Here is a 19,401-nt window from a genome sequence, read left to right as displayed (position 1 = left end):
AAAAATTGTTCCCGTGACAATAAGTCCTGGACATAGCTTGAATAAAGCAAAACCTTTTCTCTCGATTTTGACTCTTGACGTTGATAATCCATTGTTTGTAAGAAAAAAAAAAATTGTCAGGAACACACACCGACAAACCTTCGGAAAGCGATAACCGAGAAATTGGATCGATACCACAGCTCCCTACTACGTATGGAATAGGGACCCCTTGGCCTTATGACTCTGTCGATGCAGAGATTTACGTGAGGTTGCTCACAAGATCCAACAAATCCTCTTCTTGAGTTAAAACGTCCAAATATCGTCTGGATATAGACTCTGGCCACTGATTCAGAAGATCTCGGAATTTGAGTCAGATCTTCATTTGGTTCGGTGCTTGCCGCCAAGATCAATATGTGGCTTTTTCTTATCTTGATCTCCCTGCGTTCGAAGTCAATTGACGAATCATGTCGGTATTAACTATGGTACTTCGTACTCTGCACACATACTCCGGAGTCCAAACGCAAACGCATGTACCTGACCGTCCCATGAAACCCCCTCGACCCGTTCCCGTAAAGAAAAGGAGTTTGTCGGTAACTTCCATACCTACGCTACAGTACTAAAAGTACTAAAAGCAACTGACAAAAAAGCGCCGTGAAATGGCCATCTTGGCTGAACTCTGATCTGAAACACGCGCGCGCGGTGGCGATGTGCGAAATGAGATTTCTGCGTACTTCCGTATTAACTTATTCCTGCTGCCTTTCCTCCCCAATCGCACGGATTGGTTACTCCGCACGCACTACAGACTACATGCATACATAGTACGGAGTTGATATGTACGAACTCATCTAGTCATTCCTGCAGAAAGCTTGGCGCCCCTTTTCGGGACTTGCGCATCCCAGGGTGCTCGAACTCCCGGCGGAGATAGCGGAAATAGCGGTTAGCACTTCCGCTGCAATTACAAGTATACAGAAGACACTTACTCCGTATGCAGCAGCATCCAAATAAGCTCACACCGTTCTGCATGCTTAGCGATCATATGAATGGGAATCGTATTCGTAGTATCCTTGCCTTGTCTCTATCGTTTCTCACAATTGATTGATCACGATAACAGCATATGGAGTACGGACACACCGTATGTGCATACGGTGTACAAGTAGAGCTGCAGATTCGTCCTCTTGCCTCTTTAGGAAGGTATTCATGAGCTACGCCACCGTATACGGACCAACCAGATGGTGTGATTCATTGACAAATTTCGCTGGATGTGTACTCTGTAAACTGCATTTTCCAGGCTACCCTGTGCTCCGTGCTCTGTATTGTATATCATGGAGATAGATCATGGGGTTAGGTGAATGGCTGGTATTGCTGGCTCTTACTAGAAATGGCGCTTGCACATGCGTTGGAAATCATTGTGTATGTGGCTTTGATTCGAGTGATTAACAGACTCGGCTTTACTGAGGTCAGTGTACAAGTGACTACCGTGGTCAGCTGTTGATGACATGTCAAAGACGTAAGCTGCATCTAACATGTAGACATCTTAACCCCATATTTGTGCATGTACGATCAAAATAGATTTGGCACCAAAATCTCCTCATCCACCTTGTGCAGTAACCTCGCCGGAAGCATGATATGCTCGAGCGCACTGCCCCAGTTCGAGACTAATGGGCTCAATGCATTGCGTAGTCCCCCATAACTTGCAGGTGTCGAGTTAGCTCGGCTAGAGTCTCGAAGGTCAGTGAATTGCCGACTTCGTTTCCACATTGTGTGATTAGACGGTCGGCCACTGAACTGAGCATCTATTGCCTAGATAGGTTGTCAGGGTGTGATGCGAACGGATCAAACGAGAAGAAAGGAAAATATACCCTGGGAGTGTTCCAATGACGCATAGCGCTCTCTGAATTCCGTCAATCCGGTAGCAAAGTTCTTCGCTGATGGACGAACGTCCTGGGCCAGTTTGAACAGCGAACCCAAGTATGGTTCCCAGATATTTGGTCTCTCATCCTCACTGCCGGTCCTATTAGAAATAGTTCCATTCCCATCAGCAAGTGTGAAGATAATGCCCGCTGTAAACAGGTCTGGAATGGATTGTCCGTTAGCATAAGTGCCTTCTTCAGGCTGATAGCCAGAACTTACATTATACACCGTACCACCAGGCATCGCCCATAGTTCTTAGATGAAAAGCCCAAACGACATTGCATGCAGCTCGTACACATCACGTAGCGTAGTTCTCCGGAAACAGCTATGTCCAAGAGCTGTAGGCCCTGCATCGTCCACCCACTCATCTTCTAATTTCCGGGTTCTGGCTTTCACGGTTGAGCAATATTCGCTGAATGCAAGGCGATAAGCTAGGAGTTTCAGATATGAGAATCTAATCAAGTCAGTATCCAGATCGATAATCTTCTTTAATAGGCAGAATACACTATTCATTCTTAAATTGACTAACTAACGGTACAGTACCTGGCAGATACCGTGCTCTTTGCATAATGAGACAACTTCCAGTGCAATGCTTGATCAAGCGTTGATTAGAAATCACCCAACGTATGCTCGATATTCAAGATTGCCTGAATCCCTACATCAGGCGTTTGCAAGGGATATAATTGTGACCCGGGGTTTGGACTTCGGTATATCTTGAAGAGGATCTTGGCCAGTATTGCGGTTTCATATTCTCATAGAAGAATTGATCCGCTAGCATCAATCTAGCAAATTCTGTGCCCCCTTGGTCATCCATTTTTTGTAATTGTTCGTCACTCAGATGAGATGGTAGTGGGTTATCTTGGGAAGAAGGGGTCATTGGTGGACGGCCCACGATCATACTGGCGGTACTGTCAAAGGATTAGTTTGAAATATGGTAAAGGTCTAGATTCGAGAGAGCTCACAAGACCATCTGTAAACAAGCACACCAGGTAAACCACCTCATCTGCTTCTTGAGAATGCACACGCCGGCCCGAGCATCGCATTCAATGCGCACTTGAATATAATCGGGGAACAGTCTTCGACTCCTAGGCCGACATCCGGTGGGTCAAAATGAGCATTGTTGTTAGTCCGAGTCGGCCACAATAAATAATAAGCACCCATGAAACTCTGCTTATGGACCCAAGGGTGGAACATATGTACTTTGAAATATGTTTCCAGATAATCATGGGCTACTCTTCGCGATGGGAGCGGAAAGTCATTCCAAAGGATGGATGGCACGGAACTAGAAGAAGACGAGATAAGGAAAGGGTCCGATTTCCTGCCTCTCTCCCGGTGCAGTAAATCAAAATAATGTTGCTCCACAAAGGCTTGTCCATCAACTAATAACTCATCTGGCTCAGTTTGATGTCTGGCAGTACCACTATCGACATCAATCCAGTACTCGGATTACTGCGCGTCATTGTCACCACGCCTTTGACAGGCGCCACGTACTGGCATGTTGCCGTCACATTGTGTTTGGCTGCAACTTATACAAGCTGAAGCTATGCGTCTGCGCTAGGTGGGATTCTGCCAGATAGGGAACGACTCAGATTGGTCCCGTCAATGCAATGTCAGCCACATTGTTACAGGCGCATTGGTTCCGCTTGTAGAGCTACAGGTGAGTTCGGCATCATTCAGCATCAATATCCGACTAGTAAGTCCGAAGTGAGAGATATTCAGAGCAGTCGTTTCGCGCTGTTTCAAACGAACCCCAGCCCTATACTGTGTCGCCATGAAGTACATTAATCACAGCCCGAAGGATTTCTCGGCAACTTAGTGCATATGTCCTCTATTTTATAAGTCTGGTGGGTCATGTTGTCTCAGCCTACCAATCTCCACGGGCAACATCCACGCCCCGTAAAGCAGCCCCAATATACTCAGCAAGCACAAGAATCTTCTCCTCCTCGTACTGCCGTCCAATCAACTGCAACCCAACAGGTGCGCCTTCATAGTCCCGAACATCATCTACACAATCAGCACATCACTCAATCCCAATGACCAGACAAGGAAATGAAGACTTACACCCCTCAGCTTCCACCGCATCAACCTCCCGGTCCACATGCGTAACCGGCAAAGTAACAGTCGAACAATCTAGCACATTCACAAACATTGTAGACCCCGGATGCACATGCTTCCCCGGCAACGCAGCCGCCATAATCGTCGTTGGACAGATAAGTGCATCAACCGGTCTCCCCGCGCTGGTTTGGTTAGCAGTGCTGTTCCAGTAATCCATGTAGGCCTTCTTCCAACGGCGTCTTGCGACGTTTAGCGCGAAGATCTCGGAGGCGGTTCTCTGGCTTTTGCTGGGGAGGTTGAGGATCCAGGACAGTTGGGTGACTGGGGGTTCCCCGGAGGCGGATATTTGGGTGCTAATGTCGTGGCCGGCGTCGAGGGTGTAGGCGTCGTACTAAGGTAAAGTCAGTTTGATGACTTCTCTTCCGAGGTTCTGGGATACGTACCGCAAGGGAACATCCTTTAGCGTGGGACGGGGGGTTCCAGTCGATAACCTGTATCGTCAGTGCTATCCTTCAACAAAAACCACAAGGAAGGAATAACCTCATGTCCAAGCTTAACAAGAACTTCCCTAACCAGCCTAACAGCTCTCAACACCGGCGGATGCGGCCTCATAATTCCATCATGCTCAAACATCCCAAACGCCATCTTCCCCTTCCCCTCCCCACCTCCACAAAGCAACCCCTTAATCCTCTCCTCAACCTCCCCCCTCCACGGAATCGGCAAACTACCCGGATCACTCACCCACGGCTCCATCCCCAATACACTCTTCATCGCAAGCCTAACCGCCCCAACACTCCTCGCCATAGGCCCAATAACAGAAAGCACCGTATTCTGCCCATCCATCGAATTCTTCGCCCCCTCATATGGAATCCTCCCCACAGAAGTCCTCAGCCCATAAATTCCATTAAAAGCAGCAGGAACCCGAATACTACCCCCAATGTCCGTTCCAAAACCCAACGGCGAGCCCTTAAGTGCAAGCAATGCGCCCTCACCACCGGAACTACCACCAGACGATAAATGTCTGTTTCGGGGGTTCCAGGTATATCCAATAATGTTGTTGGCTGTTTCACCGGACATCAGGCCTGTGGGGACGCTGGTTTTGCAATAGAGGACTGCGCCGAGGGAGCGGAGGAGGAGGACTAGTTCGCTTTCGGTGATGGAGGGTTGATCGATGTGGCTTATGTAGCCCATTGTTGCTGAGATGTTTTTTATTTGGAATTGGTCTTTTAGGCTGATGGGGAGGCCGTGAAGGGGGCCGGTGGGTTTTTTGTGGGTTGTGAAGTAGGTGTCGAGACGGCGTGCGTCTTCTAGGGCTACTTCTGGGAAAAATTCATGGAGACAGTTGACCTTTCTATCAGTTAGTCTTAACGCTTATCTTGGATTTAGTCCGCGAAGCTGACATATTGATGCGCCAATGCAGCCCGGTGACAGAAAACCTCAGTGACTTCCACCGCAGACCACTCCCCGGACGTCGTTTTCTGGACAATCACTGTTGCATCACACTCGGTAATCTCAACCTCTTTTCGCTCCAGGAATCGATGGAGATACGAGCCGGTAATATCAGGCTGCTCGTCTGCGGTGGGGATTGAGTCTGGTGGAAGATGCCATTTCTGTGGGATTGATTCAAGAATGGCGCGGCGTTTGTTCTCTGCTTGTTGCTGCCAGGGCTCTGTCATTTTTGATTGGTGACTGTTTGTGTGCAGAGTAGAAACGGCTTTATCTGCCGTCTGGCAGTTTAAGAAAGTCATAAAGTGGAGATTGACATGACAACTGCCGGCAATTATCCGATGCGGAGAAGTAATTTACTACAACTATGTCTGATGTGATTACCAGAAGATAATAAAGAGAAAAAAAGACCCGGCAGTGGAATTGAAGCATCTACATACAACAAAAGCAGTGCAAATAGCAGATATGTCTCGTCTCAATTCATAGATCATTCATTCCATTCCTCGTCAATAGATTCGTTTCGTTATTGTAGTCAAACCCTCCACATGCAGATCCAAGAGCCGGTCAAAGATGGGTATCAATCAAGGTTGTTTGCTTCATACTGTAATTTCTTTCTTGCTTTCATGGTGGGGTGGTAAAGTATCCATTCTGTTTTCTGTCCGCAAGGCAAGTTCATCTCCTCCGCGATCCTCGTTCTCGGTCTCGCCGACTGATGTGCGGCTCCTCTTCACCCTCATCTTCTTCCTCCACAGGGGCAGGAGTACGTCGCTCGGTACGGCGTTTAGGCCGGCGTCGTCGGTTCGAACTGATGTTACTTGCTGAATCATCCGGTGCAAGCGAGATGCCATCATCCAGGAATTCATCCTCCGGTCCGCTATCGAATCCGTTGCCCACTGCGGAAGGCGTACCCATGCGAGCTTCGACGTAGGATCCACGACGGTTTTGGTTGGCGACAGACAGACCGGCTCCTCGTTCCCGTAGCGTCCGTCGAACAGTCTCCGCTTTACAGTGAAGAGCTTCAAACGCATCTTCGAGAGCTTCCATTCCAAGATAGATTTCACGTTCCACCTCAGCCAAGGCAGCAATTTCCATCTCCTCGTCTATAGTGATGGGTCCGCCAAATGAAGCAGGGTTAGAAGCCATGCTGTACGGCTGACTCACTGGTCTGTCCATACCAGGAGTCGGGCCCCGAGACGCACTGAAGGGCGTGTTTGAGCGACTTCCCCAACGCGGAGTAGATCCAGAGACAGGCGGAATCGCGTCTTCTGCGCCGCTCCGGAGAAAGCCATCAAATCGGCCAGAGATCAAGATGTCCCATTCATCGTCACTGATAGCGGAAAGTGTTGCCAAAACGTGGTGAATGCCTGGGTTATTGAGCATGTAGATGGCCGTCTCAGGGTCACGCGGAAGAGATGAAAGCCGGTATAGTCGCTGAATCGCGGACGCAGACGAGATCAGGGCGTGCGGTCGCGAGCGAGATGGTCCACCAACGGCACTGGGGGCTGGCGAGATGGCTGAGATTCCCAGGAGCGAACAGAAGAGCGGACGCTGCTCAGAACCCAGGTGCGTCAACATTGCAAACGTCAGTGTATCATCGTCCACAGCATCGGGTGCACTGGTAGCTTGTCCCGCCTGCTCACTGAGCCACTTGTCGACGGCCAGCTTGGTCTTGCGAGACTGCCGAACATAATGTTCACGATATTCTTCCGGAATGTCAATATCCATCTTCTGCATGGGAATGTGCTCTTCGCCTGAAGCTCCAGTATCGACGACAGACGGCGCCATCATAAATGGTGGCCACGTAGGGAGCTCCTTGCGGCCCGAGACCAGCTCCAAAACTTCTCCCCAACTGACGCCCGGATGGGGCTCCGTCATATCTTCATTTTCACACATCAAGCAACTGCACGATTCACACGAGATATCACGGGCAAAGACGGCCTCCAGACGGTCCAGCAAGCGACGGGCGACCGATCGATATCCAGTTGCCACAGCAAGCGATCCATTCTTGGTCATGACATTCTGGTACTCATCCAAGAGGCTGCTAAATGGCTCAAAAATTCTGTGTGCTGCGATATGCGGTTGGTATGATGGAGGGGGTGCGATATCCGGGTAGTGCGATCCGAGTAGGAGGGTTTTGTGAGTATGACGATCCAATCCACCGTTCTGAAGCAGATAGTCCACTCTTGGGATGGAGGCAGGCACCTCCGGCGGCGGGGGAGGTGGGGGAGGAGCACCAAAGCTGGAATTAGTGGTAGAAGGTCGTCCATGGTCGTACGCAGCATCGGCCGGGGTACGGTAGCCAGAATTGTTGTGATGGCGGTGTTGATAGGGCGACGACGTCGAAGACCGATTCTGAGTCCGAGACGGTGGCTTCTCTGGCGTCTTCACTCTCCGAGAACCGCTGGACCTATACTGCGGCCCGATGGTAGCATCTGAGCCGTTGGCGGACCCAGCTGCCGCTGGCGATCGAGGCGGGGATCTAACATCCCTATGAGTAGACGCCCGTTTGGGCAACGTAGTTTCTTCCGTAACCTTAGATCTGGATGGTTTATGGCTGGCCGTCCTAGAAGGCGTGTCTCTTTCATGACTGCCAGACATCTTAGATTTCGGAGTCTCCGGTCGCATCGTTCTGGTTGATTTGCCCTCTTCTTCTTTTGAGCGCAGGCTCGACGACGATCGATTCGACCCGGTTCGGATACGGATCTTGGCCTTGGGTCTTTCTGTGCTCTCCTCTTTCTTCTCCTGCTTGTCACCCACGGAGCTTCCTTTCCGCGAGTGCTGATCCAGGCCTGTCAATGGAGGGCTGGGAGGTGCATGATGATTGTTATTGCCGTTGCCGTTCTCCGTGTGATGGCGATCCTCCTTCTGCTGTGTCTCTGTCAAATCGGTCGGGTCGGGCGTGGGAGGGTCAGGATTTCCAACGAATTCCTTGCTATGGGCTTTGGAGAAGTTTGGGTACGGCAAACTCGTCCTCGACTCGAGAAACGAGGCCGCTGGATCGTCGACGGCCGGCATCGAGAATCTGCGTGAACTGGTGGGAGAAGTTGGAGAAGTAGACGGTGTGGAGGGTTGAGCCGTGGAATATTCCCGTTCTGGATCCTTGGTTGACGAACGGGTGGAACCGTAGGACGAACGGTGTTTGTGATGACGATGTGTGGATTGGGACGAAGAGCTAGAGGAGGTTCGATGATTTCTATGGCGGTTCCTATCGCGATCACGTTCATTTAGTCTCAATGGTAGCATGATGTGTAGTGGGCTCGACATGATGGGCAACAAGATGAACAACGAAGTGTCCCTGTCTTCCAAAAATCTTCTATCCCACCGTGATCGGTTTGGTGTGTTCCGTTTAGTTACCTCGTATGGATCAAAACAAAAATGAATTAAAATCAACAAAAAACGCAAACGTGCTTTTTCTTTCCGAAAATCGAAATCGAATACCGAGTAGCAGACTTGCTGAAGACAAATAGAAAGAGTGAATAGAGAAAGAGGTCGGACGAGCACTCAGGTCACACTCCGGCAGACCGATGTGAACTTCCCTATGCTCAATTATCTTCCGTCCCTTTGTCTTCCACTCGTTGTCTCTCTTTCTCAGTCGTATCTGGCGCTTAAGTGTTTCTGTAGGACACTGGGATCACACTGGCCGGATGAAAGGCGCTCGGGGGTGGTATTGAGTCACTTGATTCGGATGCCGCTGCTGCTGAGCTGCGAAGGGTGCGACATCCCGTCGGAGGGCAGAATACAGCAGGGATAAGAAGAAACCGGAATGGGATGAGAATACAAAGGAAAAAGAAACGATAGTGATGACGGTAGAAGGAATGGAAGAAAGAAGAAGTCAGAAAAGTGAGTATCGTGGGACGTTGGCGGTGAGGCGCTTCGATGTCTTTCGCCGTGGCAACTGACGTGGACGTATAAGTATTCCACAGGTTTTCTATAGAAAGTTTCCACTATAGAAAGAATAGATCTCACACAGGTCGAATATTCTCTAGTTAGGCATATGAATCATGACAGAACCATAGATTGGCGACATGGCGGCCATATTGATGCCCAAGGCATTTACTCTGTAATTCAGGTATCAAGATATTCATGCTATTGTACAGGGTATCAATCCAAGGTAAATGACAAGTAAAAAAACTCCAACGAGATGCAAAATACAGATGCAAGTCATGTCATGTCAGCCCATTAGCGACCTTCTTCACCGGTGACATCTCCAATACCCAATTCCCCTCCTCCTCATGCGCCACCCCTCCTCTCCGCGCCGCTCGCATCATCTTCTCACTCGCCCTCGTTCTCTCCCCCGTCTCCCGGTCCCAGACCCATCCCTCCTTGAGCCACATCCAGGTCAAATATGCGCGCAATTCCTTGTCGTGGGGTAGAACTGTTTTCCATTCCGGTATAAAGTCCGATGTCTGTGCGCCTGTTCCGTTCCAGTCCCGCGCAAGCCCTCGTAGTTCGTCCCGGCAGAAGATCCGCCAGCTATCCAAAGAGTAAGCGCCCACGCCAGGAAGGTGTGCAATTTCCCAGGCTACTCGGGAATCATTGTCGTCAATGCACTCGTCCTGGTTAATGTCTCTTCCGTCCAGTTTGCGGGGGTAGTGGAGTTTGCGATATCGTTTTTCTTTAGCGGGGCAATTAGCAAGCCATGTCTGTGCTAGACTGATACATTTCTTTGCACGTTGATTCTGAAAACCCAGGCTATGCATTATAGATACCAGTTCAGATAGCTCTGCCGCGGCCATAGCTTCCACTGTAGGGTACCGACTGAGAACTTGAAAAAGAATCGGAATAGCAACTCCGCCTCTGGTTCGGTTCAGGAAAATAGTAGCAATGAGTAGTCGAAATGGATCATGGGCGAGCTGCTCCTGGATCAGACCAAACGAGGGAGCATCAATTGGCGGAAATGGAAGACACGACTCAGGTTCAATAAGAGGATTCGAGAAGTAAGGCGATATCTTGGGGATTTTGGAGCGCGACAGTTTAACAGGCTGAGGCATACTCTTTTTGGTTGGAGTTCTCGGGACAACAGCTGAATGAAAATTGGTCTGCTCATCTTCATCAATAGAACTGACATCGCTAGGCACATCACTGAGACACGAATCCGAGTCGGAACAGAGAAAGTCGGAAGACAAATCGAGCTTTTCCAAAAGAAGGCGTGTTCCCTCTGATATTGGATTCTTTCGTTTTGGGGGATAACATTCATGTTTGTTGCAAATGCACGATTTTTTCACAGTTTTCTTTTTCTGTGAAGTGTCAAAATACTTGGACCTCACCTCCTCGCCCGCGATTACACGGTACGCGTCCTCGGTATCTATAAATCCAAGTCCCAATGCGGATCCTCCAAGATGTTTGAATAATCCATTGGATCGTCTTCAGGGTAGTCCGGAATCGGACGGTGATTTTCAGCATTCTCCCTGGCCTCAGTTTGGGGCTTCTCAAGCTGTCTTCCAGACTGATAACCAGACTGCTCTTGTTTCAAATGTCGCTTTTTTTGCTTTCGCTTCTGACGCTTGCGTCGATTCTTTTCTCTTTTCTTCTCCTCCGCCGACATCACACCGGGCAGAGTCGAGGTGGCAAGAATCTCGTCGACATCTGGAACCCTTTGTCTCTCTCTTTCTGCCCGCGTCTTTTTCGTCTTCGGCTCAAACACCGCGGGGTCAACAACGGCGATCGCTTCATTATTAAGATCAAACTTGGGAGTATCCTTCTCGGTGACGTTGTGAACACCTGTATGGGGCTTTCTTCCATTCTTCTTTGGTTTCAGTGTCGATTTTGGTGGCTTGGGAGAAGCAATAGCTACCTCACTGGCCTCCGATTTGTCGATATCGTCCACATTATTGATGTCAACGTCATCAAGAGAAATTAGGTGATTCCGTAGGGGTAGGTCCGATTCGGCAAGATGGTTCTCTTCATGAAGTTTGCCGTTCAGACAGATTCTCTCAGGGAGGGGTGTCGGTTGAGTTGGTTGAACCGCAGCAGTAGATTTCTGAGCATCTGTTTCAGTGGCAGTCCGTGTATCAGGTTTGTTTTCGACATCGTTATCAAGAGGAATCGGGTCCGCTTCTGATCCCAGATCAGAGTATCTGCCCTTGCTGGGACTTCTGTGGGTCGAAGCAGGAGCAGTACTGTCGTGGTTGGACTCATGTTTCGAGGCAGCATTCTTCTTGGTAAACTCTGGCGACTTGGGTGCAGCGATAGCTATCAGATCATCATCCACAATTACCTGAGGCGCGTGATTTGGCAAAACGCTCGCTGTATCTTCAATGTTGATCATTTCGGGTTTATTAACCTCAGCCTGGGTCGTGCCGTTCTCTGGCCTGGATCGCCTCTCTTTCTTGCTCTTCCTGGGTTTATCCTTGTCCTTTTCAGCGCATCTCTTCCTCTTCTGTTCCTTCTTGGGCAAAGCCTCATCTTCGTCAAACTCCTCTCCGAACTCCGAAAGATCGTCGTCGACACCATGTCCTTCCGCCCAGGTCTCGAGATAGATCCTTCTGATAAACCTCACTAGCGCGTCGATGGCAGACTGATGCAATCCCACCGCACTTGCTTTCCCACGCACATCGCCCACAAACCGTCGCCTGGCGCACCGTCCAACCGGATATCCATGCCCCTTCATGAAAGGATGCGACTCTATGAATCCAAGCAACTTAAATTGCTGATCCGGTCCGAGAAATGCCAATATTCTGTCTTCCGGGAGCTCAGCTTCGTCGTCGAAGGTTAGATTGTCGGTTCCGGTCTCGTGGGTGCCGTCATTCTGAGGGACAGGAACAGGGTCTATTTCCATTTCGCCGTCATGATCCGCCCTGTCGAGATTCATGGCGTCTGCCTCGGGCTCGGGCTCAGGTTCGAGCACAGGCGCAGGCGCAAGCTCGGGTACAGGTTCGGGTTCGGGTTCGGGTTCAGGTGCAAGCTCTGGCTCTGGCTCCGGCTGCGGTTCTGGCTCCAGCTCAGGGCCAGGCTCATGCGCAGGTGCAGGCGCAGGTTCGGGTGCAGGCTCAGATTCTGGTTCCAGCTCAGGCTCAAGCTCATGAACAGGCGCAGCAATCTCCGATTCCACCCCCAACTCAGTTTCACTCTCACTCTGATCTTCCACAATCCTTGTAATCAATTTCTGTGCCGCTGCGGCCTTAGCCCGTGTAACACGCCCCGACACGAAATAAGGTGATTTCTTCTTCCCCGACGACCGCGCCCGTCCATTCCTTGTATTATTATTACCCGTTTCCTCCGACGTACTCGTAGACCGCTCATATGGAAGCTCGTCGTCGCGCGCGCCGTCTAACCCTTGCATCTGCACTTCTTCTCTGCCGTCGCCAATTCCCATAAAGTTTGGTTTGTACTCGTCAAAGCTGGTGTTGTAGGTGTGTTCGTCGGAGAGGATGTTTTCGACCGTGTTTACGAAGATCTCGTCGAAGGGCTGGTATGCGTCTGTGTTGACGGCATCTGCCATCTTCCGCTTTTGGCTGCGCGTGTGCATTTTTGTGGGGTTGGAGAGCCAATGTTATAGCGTTTATTCGGTTCGATTCAATTGTTCGACTATGTGGGTTGTTCGCGGTACGCGGTATTCGGCATGGTCAAGTCAAGACGCGAAGAGGGAGATGTTGAATCTGCTGGAGCTGATAAGGCTTAAGTTAGCGAGATATTCTAAAAAGATAATAATAATAATTAATAATGGTATACCATAGGCGCAGGCAAAGTCCGTTAAAGTGCCACCCAGCTATTCCAACGCCATCCGGGTCTTGCTTGAGCATGCTCAATGAAGGAACATGTCTGCAGAGGTATAACGCGGAAGTCTTTATGACACAAGTTATTGAGTCGATCTAGGGCTCTGAAATGGAGCTCCAATTGTATTCACCATGTTCCGTGGCTTGTGTTGACTGCTGTCAAAATCGGGGCGTGAATTGGAGAAGGTAAAAGCATTGTGGAGAATGCACAGGCCAGTTGCCATATCAGGACTGACAGTACGAGTACAGAGTTGAGATGATCTACAACCATTCACGGAACACATGCAGCAGTATTTATTGATATTTTCATAAGCCATATCTATTTACATCTGGTCTATATCCAATTCCATAGCAGTCATAATACAGCCCTTCAATTTATACGCTTAGAGCTTGCCAACCTTGTCGGGGAATCCAAAGTCGACGCCAAACGGAGGGAAGATAAAACGCTGGAACGCTTGTCTTGCGGCGAGGTCGTCACTGTACTTGGCGATGGTCGCGATGTCCGAATCATCCAGGTGGATCAGTTTCCGGTTGTCTTCGATACGAGAAGGGTTGACGGACTTGGCGAGAACGGAGGAGCCACGGGCGACTAGAAATCGAAATCGTTAGCATTGCTCACACTTCTCTATATTTGATGGAGATGAGAATCGGTGTACTCACTGTGCCAGCTCAGCAGAACAGTAGCCGGAGTAACGCCTCGCTTCTGGGCCACTTCAACAATCGGCGCTGCCGTGAAGAGCGGGCTACCCGTGCTGCCCAGAGGACTGTACGCAGTAATAACGATGCCCTTCTCCTTGCAGAAGTCGACGATCTCCTGCTGTGGGAGAGAGGGGTGGTTCTCGATCTGATTTACTGCAGGAACAATGGTAGCCTGGGGAAGGAGTTCCTCAAGGTACTTCACACTGTAGTTGGAAACGCCAATGGCCTTGACCTTGCCAGTGGCCAGAAGCTTCTCCATGCTCTTCCAGGTGGTGACGTGGGAGTGCGAGTGGTCGATGTCGCGGGAGCCGTCCGCGTGCTTGGGGAAGAGAGGGTGGTTGCCTGCCATCGCCATCTGTTAGAGACTGCGTAGATTCGTAGAAAAGCAAAGGACACCCACCATTAGGATTCATAGCCAACGGCCAGTGAACGAGGTACAGGTCTAGGTAGTCCAAACCCAGCTTCTTCAGACTTTCGTCCAATGCCTCTTCCACGCGAGTATGGAATGTGCACCACAGCTTGGTAGTCACAAACAAATCCTCCCTCCTGACGAGGCCGGCGTCAATGGCATCCTTGATGCCCTTTCCGACCTCCTCTTCGTTCTGGTAGCAGCAGGCACCATCGATGTGACGGTAGCCAGCCTTGATGGCATGGAAGACGGCTCTTTCGACTTCACCGGGGGCGGATTGCCAAGTTCCTATACAGAGTCAGAGAGAGCAGGAAACAATGATGTCCGTTATCGCATACCGAGTCCCAAGGCAGGAATCTCAGCTCCAGTGTTGAGCTTGAATCGCACGTCCGCAGCAGCAGTCATTGTGAGTATCTAATAGGAAAGTATTACAGAGGGAAGAATGGAAAATGAGCATGGAAAGAGAAGAGAAAAGGTGCGCTGAAAAAGACCGTCTATTACCCCTCCATCCCCTCATTACCCTTGTCCCCGCCATTGCAATTCCCCATATCTACTCCGTACCAAGGTCTAGTACAGACATGCACCTCTTACTCAGCATCGGGCCCGACGTTATAGTAGTTATCGGGTACCTTTTCTCCTTCTAGATAGCCGCCCTGAACCTCAGCAATGCTCGCCGAAAGATGCCTTCTCGATTTGAAATCCGAGTCCTGATTGACCCGGCCCGTGAGTTGCTGATATCATCCCGTGCAACTCTGATTAAGATTCAAACTGATGCAAGATAGCAGAATTTCCCCTTCCGGCCATCTCGCGCCCTCGGAAACCAGAATCCAGGCGAAACCCGTCACTGCAGCCATGGAGAGACTTTCCCTCCGCGGTTCCACTGCGGCGGAATCTTGAATCCGGGGAATGAAAGGGCTGGTCGATCTGGAGAAATGAAGCCTCAAGTGATCTCCGGGCGTGGGATTCGCTACCCTAACGGACTCTTAGGCCCGTGGCGACTCGTTTGTGAAATTCTTGCATGAATCTGCTTTGGCGGGAGATCTATTGTCATATATATGACCCGGCAGACCCCAGGTTGACTTCAACAACATCAACTCTTTTACTAAACACAATACATCAATAAGTCCGTTTCATTGCAAACAAAACACAATCACAATGGCACCAGCAGCAGTTGATACACCTCCCGTCGCTCCTGTCTTCTCCAAGCGTGACGGCCACGCCCTCGAGGACCTGTCCGACGCCATCGACGATGTCAACGTCCTCAAGGATACCCTGAAGAAGCAGCAAGAAGCGGAGAAGGGTCTCTACGAACAATCCGAGTTCGACCAGGACAAGGACAAGACCAAGTTCCGCCAATACGAAGACGCCTGTGACCGCGTCAAGAACTTCTACAAGGAGCAACATACCAAGCAGACAGTGGCCTACAACCTCAAAGCCCGCAACATGTTCCACTCCAAGACCCGCGCCGAGATGACCGTCTGGGAAGCAATGGAGAAGCTCAACACCCTCATCGACGAGTCCGACCCAGACACCAGCCTCTCCCAAATCGAGCACCTTCTCCAATCCGCAGAAGCCATCCGCCGCGACGGCAAGCCCCGCTGGATGCAACTGACAGGCCTCATCCACGACCTAGGCAAGCTGCTCTACTTCTTCGACGCGCAGGGCCAGTGGGATGTCGTTGGCGACACATTCCCCGTCGGTCTTGCTTTCGACGACCGCATCATCTACGGCTCCGAGTCTTTCAAGGACAACCCGGACTACTACGACCCCATCTACAGCTCCAAGTTCGGTATCTACACACCCGGCTGCGGGTTGGACAATGTCATGCTCTCGTGGGGTCACGACGAGTACCTCTACCACGTTGTCAAGGAGCAGTCGACCTTGCCTGCTGAGGCACTCGCCATGATCCGCTACCACTCGTTCTACCCCTGGCACAGCGCCGGTGCGTACCACGAGCTCATGGACGACCACGACAAGGAGATGTTCCGCGCTGTCAAAGCATTTAACCCGTATGACTTGTACAGTAAGAGCGATGGCATTCCCAGTGTAGAGGAGCTGAAGCCCTACTACATGGAGCTTATCAATGAATACTTTCCCACGAAGGTTCTCAAGTGGTAGATGCTTGGTATGGAATTGTTTTTTTGTATAGGGATGGTTTTTGTTTTGATTACCGTTACTGTTCACGGTTTCTTTTTGCATAATAAGCGATGATTTACGAGTTTTCAATGAATGATTTCCATAATTACTACATGCCTTGTACCCCATGGAGTATCCTTGTAGACTGCGGATTGATTAAGATTATCTTAATTTTTTTATCTCATTATGGCGATCTACCTGTGACGGCAATGGCTCTGTCGTGCAGTCGGAATCGGGTTCCCGACGGTGGCACCAAGTTTCCGAGAACATACAGAGTAGAGCTTGACGGCAGGGTAGCTAATGGTAGGTGCTTTAATGGATACAACGGATAAGTTATAGTAAAATATTGCTATGTTCATGCGTAGAATATCGTGATAGCTGGTGGTCATACAGTAAAATAGTAGTGTAGGGTATGTAGGATATATTCCGTAGTCTATCAACAGGTCTACAGCCTCGACTTATCCAACCGACTTCCATCCTCACCAAAGAAGATCTTCTGTCCTGTAATCAACGACTCTTGCAGCGCAGCCCCAATCCGAACAGCCTGCACAGCACCCTCCAACTTCAACGGCACGGGCTTATCCTCCAAGCACGACGCCGTGAACTCATTCGCCTCAGTAACAAAAGCATACTCAAACCGGTCGTAGTAATTCTGCGGGATCTCCCGATGCACGCCCCCGTTATCATAAGTGTTGACCAGGTTGATCTGCGGCTGCGCATTGACAGTAACCTTGCCCTTCGTCCCGATGATCTCGGTTGTATCCTCCTGTCCCGCAGCCATCATCCGCGAGGCGTAGAAATACGCCATCTTGCCGTTATGAAACTCTACCAGGCCTACGGCGTTATCACGATCGTTGTGCTTGCGCAGATCCGGTTCGACCGCTGTGATGCCCACCGCGGATACGGACTTGACCTTGCTATCCTGTCCGAAGAACCAGAGTGCCAGGTCGATGTCATGAATCGAGCAGTCGACAAAGATACCGCCGGAGAACTGAGCGTAGGCGACGAAGAAGCCTGACAGGTCGAGCTTGTCGCATGTTTGGCTGCGCAGGACGGAGGGAGAGCCTAGGGCGCCGGTGGTCATTTTACGGTGGGCGTCGCGGTAGGAGGCATCGAAGCGGCGGGAGAAGCCGCACATTACTTTGAGATGCGGCTTTTTGGCGGCTGTGTCGAGGACTTGTTGCGACTGTTTGCCATGCGCTGTTAGTGGTCGATCAGTGTATCTTGGGATATGGGTGAAGGCGTACAATCTCAACATTCGTCGAAAGGGGCTTTTCGCAAAGAACATGCTTCTCAGCATCAATTGCCTTGATAGCTTGTTCAGCGTGGACAGCCGTTGCAGAAGCAACAACCACAGCTTCGAGTCCCTCGTGCTTCAGCATGTCATCGTAGTTCTTGTACAACTTGACGCCGTACGGAGCGAGATGCTCCTTGGCCCATTCGATCTCAGTATCATCAGGCGTGCTGGCAGCAACCAGCTCTGCGCGAGGAGTACGTTCGAGGAAGTTCAAAGCATGGCGCTTGCCCATGCGGCCGAGACCAGCGCAGCCGATTCGAAGCTTGGAGACGGACATGGTGGATGTAGATGTGTGATGTGGTAAATGGGCAAGGAAGGGTGACAACTTGGGATACTGGTTTAAGTAATAAAGGAGAACTCTTTTTATTTAAGAGTCATGCACACCGCTTCATCGGAAACCATTGTACAGAGCTTCAGGGATTAAGCCATCCATCGCGACGTTGCCATTGCTACCCCGGAATTGGTAACGGACCCAGACCGCCAGCTGGTGAATTGCTTCGGAAAAGGACTTCCACGATAGGGACTACGAAGTACTTGTAGGACCAGTTCTCCACGGGGAATGGATCAGGTCGGAATTCCTTTGAAGAGTCAACCTGGTTCAAGACGGTGAATCGTTGGTTCTCTTCTGGTTGGGGGAGCGGAGTACATAGACTATGGGATTTGCAGGGTCTTGAGCATTGACCAGCTACAGAGGGGGTATTTGGATGTATTCACACGGACAATGAAACAAAACAATTCAGTAGTCTTCACATGGATTCTAGTTTTGACGTGTTATAGGCAACTAATTGATCAAGTTGTATGGTCATCGTTGGTATTGCGTGGTTGGCGTAAATTGACTCATATAGTACTTATGGAAGGCACTTTTTTCGCTCCCGAAGTTCTATTAGTATAGTGGCTAGCAGATTACTCCTTCCGGCATGGTGTAATGGCAAACATCGCCGTCTTTCACACGGCAGCTCGGGGTTCGATTCCCCGTACCGGAATTGTCTTTTTTTTTTTTCCCCCCAGCGACACTTTCATTTTGCATTCTTGTAAAACTTGACGATTAAATCCATATAAATTACAGTTGATACGTATTACAGTAGATGCTGTTTGGATGTGTTTCCTCTGTGTTGGCCCAAACAGAGACTAGAGGTGCCATGGTTCAAATATACATATACTGCTTCAACCTGGGAACGTTGACCCAGCGGCATCGGCCTCTCCCGTTAAATCAGAACGTGGGTAAATAAAATCAACAGGTTTAGATTGTCCCATACAAAGCCAGATTCCATACCATAACTCTTGCGAGTACAGTAGTCTATGGCAGCGGCGGCTCACCGCCGAGGCCTAGCAATCAATTCTTCGATTGCGACAACGCCGACATGATCCTCCAACTCTGTACATACGACACAACTCTCTGATCCGTTTAAGGTCGTTATCTTTATACTCATAAGCGATACGTGATCACCAAATAGTCGAGAGGATCTGTATAATCTCTCAATCAAGAGCTTTGCGAAACAGCGATGAGGCTAAACCGGTAACCTCGATGAAGACTACAAACCCCCGTGTGTAATTGCCGTGAGTGCAATTCGCGTTGCATATCTATACTTTTATAATATTCCTCCTTGGATCGTGCCTCGCATCCTCATTCTCTGATCTGGTACATGCATCCCCCAATCTGCGCAATGAGCCGAACCGCTAATACTGGAGTAATAGTAATACCAACTATCAACCACCACTTCCCTTCCTCCCCCCTCCTTCTCTCACAATAGACC

General features: G+C 50.1%; 8 protein-coding genes and 1 non-coding gene across 9 annotated transcripts; 2 read left to right on the top strand and 7 right to left on the bottom strand.

Moving 5' to 3' along the window:
* Positions 1-1,539: 1,539 nt before the first annotated feature.
* On the bottom strand, positions 1,540-2,133 carry ACHE_41001S (uncharacterized protein; the record flags this gene model as incomplete). The annotated part of the gene is made up of 2 exons (XM_043279262.1): positions 1,540-1,772; positions 1,839-2,133. 2 exons carry the CDS (start codon positions 2,131-2,133, stop codon positions 1,540-1,542), a joined length of 528 nt encoding a protein of 175 aa, XP_043136959.1.
* Positions 2,134-3,754: 1,621 nt separating this feature from the next.
* Positions 3,755-5,621, bottom strand: gmdA (putative general amidase GmdA; the record flags this gene model as incomplete). The annotated part of the gene is made up of 5 exons (XM_043279261.1): positions 3,755-3,894; positions 3,952-4,336; positions 4,389-4,436; positions 4,486-5,292; positions 5,346-5,621. The coding sequence occupies 5 exons, from the start codon at positions 5,619-5,621 to the stop codon at positions 3,755-3,757; spliced, it is 1,656 nt and encodes a 551-aa protein (XP_043136958.1).
* A 442-nt stretch (positions 5,622-6,063) lies between these two features.
* On the bottom strand, positions 6,064-8,655 carry ACHE_40999S (uncharacterized protein; the record flags this gene model as incomplete). Its single annotated transcript, XM_043279260.1, has 1 exon — positions 6,064-8,655. One exon carries the CDS (start codon positions 8,653-8,655, stop codon positions 6,064-6,066), a length of 2,592 nt encoding a protein of 863 aa, XP_043136957.1.
* A 902-nt stretch (positions 8,656-9,557) lies between these two features.
* Positions 9,558-10,382, bottom strand: ACHE_40998S (uncharacterized protein; the record flags this gene model as incomplete). Its single annotated transcript, XM_043279259.1, has 1 exon — positions 9,558-10,382. The coding sequence occupies one exon, from the start codon at positions 10,380-10,382 to the stop codon at positions 9,558-9,560; it is 825 nt and encodes a 274-aa protein (XP_043136956.1).
* Positions 10,383-10,696: 314 nt separating this feature from the next.
* On the bottom strand, positions 10,697-12,859 carry ACHE_40997S (uncharacterized protein; the record flags this gene model as incomplete). Its single annotated transcript, XM_043279258.1, has 1 exon — positions 10,697-12,859. The coding sequence occupies one exon, from the start codon at positions 12,857-12,859 to the stop codon at positions 10,697-10,699; it is 2,163 nt and encodes a 720-aa protein (XP_043136955.1).
* A 630-nt stretch (positions 12,860-13,489) lies between these two features.
* GAR1_2 (putative glycerol dehydrogenase) lies at positions 13,490-14,619 on the bottom strand (the record flags this gene model as incomplete). The annotated part of the gene is made up of 4 exons (XM_043279257.1): positions 13,490-13,695; positions 13,767-14,147; positions 14,206-14,502; positions 14,553-14,619. The coding sequence occupies 4 exons, from the start codon at positions 14,617-14,619 to the stop codon at positions 13,490-13,492; spliced, it is 951 nt and encodes a 316-aa protein (XP_043136954.1).
* Positions 14,620-15,369: 750 nt separating this feature from the next.
* Positions 15,370-16,332, top strand: ACHE_40995A (inositol oxygenase; the record flags this gene model as incomplete). The annotated part of the gene is made up of 1 exon (XM_043279256.1): positions 15,370-16,332. One exon carries the CDS (start codon positions 15,370-15,372, stop codon positions 16,330-16,332), a length of 963 nt encoding a protein of 320 aa, XP_043136953.1.
* Positions 16,333-16,795: 463 nt separating this feature from the next.
* Positions 16,796-17,924, bottom strand: ACHE_40994S (putative NAD binding Rossmann fold oxidoreductase; the record flags this gene model as incomplete). The annotated part of the gene is made up of 2 exons (XM_043279255.1): positions 16,796-17,536; positions 17,598-17,924. The coding sequence occupies 2 exons, from the start codon at positions 17,922-17,924 to the stop codon at positions 16,796-16,798; spliced, it is 1,068 nt and encodes a 355-aa protein (XP_043136952.1).
* Positions 17,925-18,558: 634 nt separating this feature from the next.
* On the top strand, positions 18,559-18,630 carry ACHE_t40012A. The gene has a single exon. It is a non-coding gene; the product is annotated as a tRNA-Glu (tRNA).
* The last annotated feature ends 771 nt before the right edge of the window (positions 18,631-19,401 follow it).

Source organism: Aspergillus chevalieri, chromosome 4, assembly GCF_016861735.1.
Source record: "Aspergillus chevalieri M1 DNA, chromosome 4, nearly complete sequence".
In the NCBI taxonomy this organism is placed as follows: domain Eukaryota; kingdom Fungi; phylum Ascomycota; class Eurotiomycetes; order Eurotiales; family Aspergillaceae; genus Aspergillus; species Aspergillus chevalieri.
The sequence above is the reverse complement of the archived record's forward strand: the minus strand, read 5'-3'. Positions and strand labels throughout refer to the sequence as shown.